We start from the raw sequence: 6231 nt of genomic DNA, 5'->3' as shown, positions 1-6231 counted from the left end.
CTCTTTTCTTATTCAACACTTGTAAAAATTTCTCCATTAACCTTTGAATACATTATAATCCTTAATACTGAACTATGGAAGGAGGGACCAGACCTGTCCAGCTGACTACTTCAGCTCGGTCAGACTACCAAAGAGAAAAAGCTTTAAGTTTGAGCTGTGCTAATCCAGACCGAGCTAACTAATAAAGTGAACTAATAAAGCGAAAAGCAGACCTGTCCAGCTGACCACTTCAGCTCGGGCAGGCCTCTAAAGGAAAAGCCTTAGATTTGAGTTGTGCCAGGTACGCGGGACTTCGCTTCCCTCCGGGCGAGCCAGCCTGCAATAACCTGCTCGGTCAGCCACTTTTACCACGTAGGGACCTTCCCAGTTTGGGTCCAACTTACCCGTGCCCATAGCTCGGCTAACGGAGTTCTTGCGTAACACCACCAGGTCTCCTGGCTTGAAAGAAATGTGCCTTACCCTAGCATTGTAGTAGCGTGCGACCTGGCCCTTATACTTAGCCATTCTTATAGCCGCTTCTTCCCTTCGATGCTCGAGTAGGTCCAGGCCAAGCCGCATTTCCTCCTCATTATCCTGGGCCACAAAGTGTTGCACCCTACCCGAGGGCACTCCAATCTCTGCTGGGATTACCGCCTCGACCCCATAGGTCAGGACGAACGGGGTTTCCTGAGTGGCTGTCCGAGGTGTTGTACGGTAAGCCCATAGTATGGTAGGCAGCTCCTCCAGCCAATTAGTTCGGGCAGACTCTACTCTTGTCTTCAGGCCGTGCAGAATGGTTCTGTTGACATTCTTGACTTGCCCATTGGCTTGGGGGTGCCCTACCGATGTGAAGTGCTGCTGGATGCCGAGCTCCGTGCACCACTCCTGGAAAGAGTGGTCCGCAAACTGCCTTCCATTGTCCGAGACAAGAGCCCTTGGTATGCCAAATCGGCAGACTATGCTTTTCCAAAGGAATTTCTGGACCGATCTGCTGCTGATTGTGTTAAGGGGCTCGGCCTCTACCCAATTGGTGAAGTAATCAATGGCTACCACCAGGTATTCGTAGCCACCTGGAGCTCGGGGAAATGGCCCCAATAAGTCAATTCCCCACTGGAAGAACGGCCACGGGCTACTGAGAGGAATCATTTCTTGAGTGGGAGTGTGATGGACTGGGGCGTTTAGCTGACAAGATTTACACCGAGCTACCAGTTCGGCTGAGTCTCTGAAGATGGTGGGCCAATAGTATCCGGCCAGCATTCCCTTCTTGGCCAATGTTCTTGGGCCAATGTGATTGCCGCAGATGCCTTCATGCAACTTGCGCAAGACATAGGTCCCTTCCTCTGGCGTTACACACTTCAGCCAGGGTTGCAAATAGGATTTCCTGTATAAGACTCCCTGTGTGAGCACGTACTTCTGTGACTTGAGGAGGACTTTGTGGGCCTCGGCCCTGCTTGGTGGGAGCTCCCTATGAGCCAAGTACCGGACAATGGGATCCATCCACGAGCTCACCACTTGAATAACCGCGGCATTGAACGGTTCATATGCCCGACTTCTGACGACCTCTACCAGTACTCCCCGACCTGAGAAGCCAGTCGAGGTGGAGGCTAGTTTAGATAGGGCGTCGGCTCGCTTGTTCTGGCTCCGCGGAATCTGCTCGAGCGTGAACTGTTCGAACTGACCCCTTAGTTCACATGTTTTGGCCACGTACTTTCTTAGTGACTCTTCTTTGAGCTCGTAGCTACCCCCTATTTGGTTCACTATCAGCTGTGAATCACTGTAGACTTTCACCGATCTGGCCCCTAACTTCCGGGCCATCTCCATCCCTGCAATTAAGGCCTCGTACTTTGACTCGTTATTAGAGGCTCTGAAATCGAATCTCAGTGCGTAGGGCAGCTCTTCCCCCGTGGGGCTAATAAGGAGGAGACCTGCTCCGCATCCCTCCTTGCTTGACGCGCCATCCACGTACAATGTCCAGGTGGGACCTGCTCGCTCCACCGCCTGGGCAGTGTCTCTAGCCAGCTCTGCCTTGTGTTCTTTTTCAGGATGCACGGCCTCGACAGCATCTACGGCCTGCCCATCCTTAGCTGCCTCCTTGGCCTCTCTGACCTTGGCAGTTCCTTGGGTCTGCTCGGCCTCAACTGCTTCTCCGACCTGTCTGTCCTCGGCAGCTTCTTTGGCCTGCTGGGCCTCATCTGCTTCTTTAGACAGCCCGTCCTCGGCTACCTGCATGGCCTGAATGACCTCAGCAGCGTCTCCGGCCTGTAAGACCTCTACTGCTTCTTGGGCCTGAGTGGCCTTGGTAGTCTTTGGGGTCTGTAAGGGCTGGGCTGCTTGTCCGGCGTGTGCATTTTTAGCATCTTCTCCATCCTTCTTGGCCTGATCGACCTCCGCTCCGGTCGATCCAAAAGAAACGCCATCCGCTATGAAGTCCGCCAAGGCTTGGGCTTTGATGGCGGTCCTAGGCTGATATCCCAGGTCGTACTCCGACAATTCCACAGCCCACTTCACCATTCGACCCGAGGACTCAGGTTTGGAAAGGATCTGTTTCAGGGGCTGGTCCGTCATGACTACCACGGGGTGAGCTTGAAAGTACGTCTTGAACTTCCGAGCTGCATGTACTAATGCCAAAACATATCGCTCTACCGCCGAGTACCTTGCCTCGGCCCCCTGCAGGGCGCGGCTAACATAATATACGGGCTTCTGCACCTTGTCCTCCTCTCGCACCAGCACCGCGCTAATAGCCCCCTCACCCGCAGCCAGGTAGATGAACAGGGTCTCCCCCAACTCGGGAGACGTCAAAGCTGGCAACCGAGCGAGGTGGGCTTTCAGCTCATCGAACGCCCTCTGGCACTCCAGACTCCACTCAAACTGTCGACCTCCTTTCAGGGCCTTGAAGAAAGGCGACCCTCGAACTGCCGATTTGGACAGGAATCTGTTCAAGGCTGCCATTCTCCCTGTCAAACGTTGCACATCCTTAATATTCCGGGGTGGAGCCATGTCCATGATGGCCTTGATCTTGTCTGGGTTAGCTCTCACCCCCTCTTTAGAAATCATGTAGCCCAGGAATTTTCCCGACCTGACCCCAAAAGTACACTTTTTGGGGTTTAGCCGCATACGTGAGCTCCGGAGAACCTCGAAGATTTCCCTCAGGTCGGATATGAACTGCTCCTGGGTTCGACTTTTCACTAACATATCGTCCACATATACCTCCAGGTTTCGGCCGATCTGATTTCTGAACAACTTGTTTACCAACCTCTGGTAGGTCGCGCCTGCGTTTTTTAGCCCAAATGGCATGGTGATGTAGCAATATGTTCCCTCCTCAGTGATAAACGAGGTCTTTTCCTGATCCTCCTCATCCAGGACTATCTGATGGTACCCCTTGAAGGCGTCCAAGAAACAGAAGATCTCATAGCCAGCTGTTGAGTCCACGAGCTGGTCAATCCGTGGAAGTGGGTAACAGTCCTTCGGGCAAGCCTTATTTAAGTCAGTGAAATCCACACACATCCTCCAAGCTTTCTCCTCTTTCTTGACTAGCACCGGGTTGGCTAGCCAGGTAGGGTAGTAGACTTCCTTAACGATCTTAGCCTCCAGCAACTTACCCACCTCGCTCTTGATGACCTCCTTTCGCTCAGGAGCGAAGTTCCTCTTCTTCTGCTTCACAGGTCGGACGTTGGGATCCACATGTAGCCTATGGACTGCCAGTTCGGTGGGGATTCCTGGCATGTCATCAGCACTCCAAGCAAAAATCTCAGCGTATTCCTCCAGGAGAGATTCCAAGGAACTCCTGACCAGCTCGCCCAGGCCGGTACCGACCTTTACTGTGTGCTCGGGTCGGTCAGGCTGAACGGGCAGCTCGGCCAACCCCTCATCCGTATCCAATCTTTCCCCTTTCTCCAGGGGCTCCCAGGACTCTAAGCAAATTGTCTGAGCTACCAACTTCTCTTTACCTTTGAGGGTAGCAATATAACACGCCCTCGCCACCTCCGGATCTCCCAGCACCTCAGCCACCCCGGCAGAAGTAGGAAACTTCATACTGAGGTGCAAGGTGGAGCAAATAGCTCGGAGGGCATTCAGCGTGGGTCGTCCGAGAATCATATTATAGGACGACGGCTCCTTAACCACCGCGAAGTTTACCTGGACCGTTCGGCACCTCGGGGACACCCCCACCGTAACCATGAGAGTAATCATCCCTTCCGGCCTTACAGGAGGACCTGCAAAACCGATCAACGGGGTTCGAACCGGCACGAGCTGCCTATCCTCCAGCTGCAACTCCTTGAAGGTCTTGTAATACAGCACGTCTATGGCACTTCCGTTGTCTATGTACACCTTCTTTACCTTGAAATTACAGGTGATGACCTCTATCACGATGGCTTCATGGTTATTGGAGGCCAAAGGGACTGCATCTTCGGGTCCATAGATTATTTCCTCATACATCTTCAATCGCTTGGCCGAGCTCTCCCCCGTGGGAGGGGGGCGATTATGCCGCCGAGCTGTATGGCTATCTCCGCCAGCAGGTCCACCGGCAATAGTGTTAATCACCCCCGCCAGGTTCTGTATTTCCTGCTCGGGAGTTCGGCCACGGGGCCCCTGGGGTCGGTCTCGGAGGTAGCTCGGACGCTCTGACCTGGGCCTTCCTCGTTGCTGGTCAGCTCGTTCCTCTCGTACAAACTGCCCCAGATGGCCTCGTTTGATCAGTTTTTCAATGTCTTTCTTGAGGTGACGGCAGTCCTCCGTATCGTGCCCCACATCTCGATGATAAGCGCAATACAGACCTTGATCCCGTCTGCTCTTGTCCCCGGCCAAAGGCCGAGGAGGTCGGGAGAGCCCCTCCTGCTCCATCACTGCAAGCACTGGAGCTCTGGGTGCCGTGAGGCCAGTCCAGGACTTGTCTCCCCCCATCGGGCGGCTCCGGGGAAGGCGGTCATAAGCGCTCTTCCTTCCCGGGCCAGGTCGGACATCCATCTGGTCGGCGCCCCTCCTGCGCTTGTCATCCCTCAGCCTTTCTTGTGCACTCTTAAGGCGGTTGGCTTCCTCCGCATTAGCCTTCTCATGGGCTCGGTCTAGCATTTCCCGAACTGACTTGGGAGGTCTCTCCACGAGCTCGGTGTAAAGCTTTTGCTTGCACAGCCCATTGATGAAGGCGGACATGACCACCTTGTCGTCGCGATCTCGAACCTGAAGGGATTCGTTATTGAAGCGCACCATATACTCGCGCAAGGACTCCTCTGGCTTCTGTTGGATAGTCATGAGGTGAGCGGTACTTTTAGAGTAGGCTCGTGAAGAAACGAACTGTGCTGAGAACTGCCGTGCGAGCTGGTTAAAAGAACCGATCGATCTAGGGGGAAGCCCCTGAAACCACTGTCGGGCCCTTCCTTCCAGGAACATCGGGAAGGTCTTGCATCTGACAGCATCCGCAGCTGTCTGCAAGCGCATCTGCGTCATGAACATGAACAAGTGGTCCTCCGGATCCGTGGTTGCATCGTAAGGTTTCATGTTGGGAATTTTGAACTTCGCAGGCAGTTGGTATTCCTCGATATCAAGCACAAAGGGGGAAGTGATGTACCTATCCGCCTCAGGGTCCAGGAGTAGGTCCAGTTCGTCCTGGACCTGTTGTCGTTCTCTCCGGGGGGAGAGGTCTCCCCTGGGGAACCTCCGGACGGGCTCCGGATGTTCAGTTCGGGAGTTTTTGTGAGAAGGTTCCACGACCTCGACCTGCTCACGCGTGACCTCCCGGTGCGCCCGCTTGGCCCCAGTTTTGGTGGGACTCCCAGTTCGGGATTCCGACTGATCTGCCCCCTGAACCTTTGGCTCCTTGTTCTGATGACCTTCCGACTGCCCCTTAAGGTAGTTCATGATCGCCTCAAAGGTGGGCAGATTTTCTGCCACCGTCTGAACCAGTTGTTCAGGCGGGATTCGTGAGGGCCCGGCCCCTCCTTCTCCGGGTGTAGGACCCCGAGAGGGGTTTTGGGGGCCACTACGCTCGGTCCCCTTGGACCCGCCAGCGTTCCGTTGCGACCTAGTCTTTGGCATGATTCGCAATGAAAGTGTAACGTGTTTCCCACAGACGGCGCCAATTGATGCGACTGCCAAAAACAAGATCCGAGCTGAGCTGCTGCGAGCTGAGCGAGCTGGTCAGGGACGAGCTGATGGGAGAGGACCGAGCAGAATGCCCTGCGAAGAAGGAACGACGGCGGGACTAGTGTCCCTGGAATAGCTCCGACGGTCAAGTCAGTAGAGCTCAAGAGTAGAACA

General features: G+C 54.5%; 1 protein-coding gene across 1 annotated transcript; it reads right to left on the bottom strand.

The window, feature by feature from the left end:
• Positions 1–246: 246 nt before the first annotated feature.
• LOC140021303 (uncharacterized) lies at positions 247–6009 on the bottom strand. Its single transcript, XM_072072072.1, has one exon. The coding sequence runs from the start codon at positions 6007–6009 to the stop codon at positions 247–249; it is 5763 nt and encodes a 1920-aa protein (XP_071928173.1).
• Positions 6010–6231: the final 222 nt, after the last annotated feature.

Source organism: Coffea arabica, chromosome 11e, assembly GCF_036785885.1.
Source record: "Coffea arabica cultivar ET-39 chromosome 11e, Coffea Arabica ET-39 HiFi, whole genome shotgun sequence".
Classification (NCBI taxonomy): domain Eukaryota; kingdom Viridiplantae; phylum Streptophyta; class Magnoliopsida; order Gentianales; family Rubiaceae; genus Coffea; species Coffea arabica.
The sequence above is the reverse complement of the archived record's forward strand: the minus strand, read 5'-3'. Positions and strand labels throughout refer to the sequence as shown.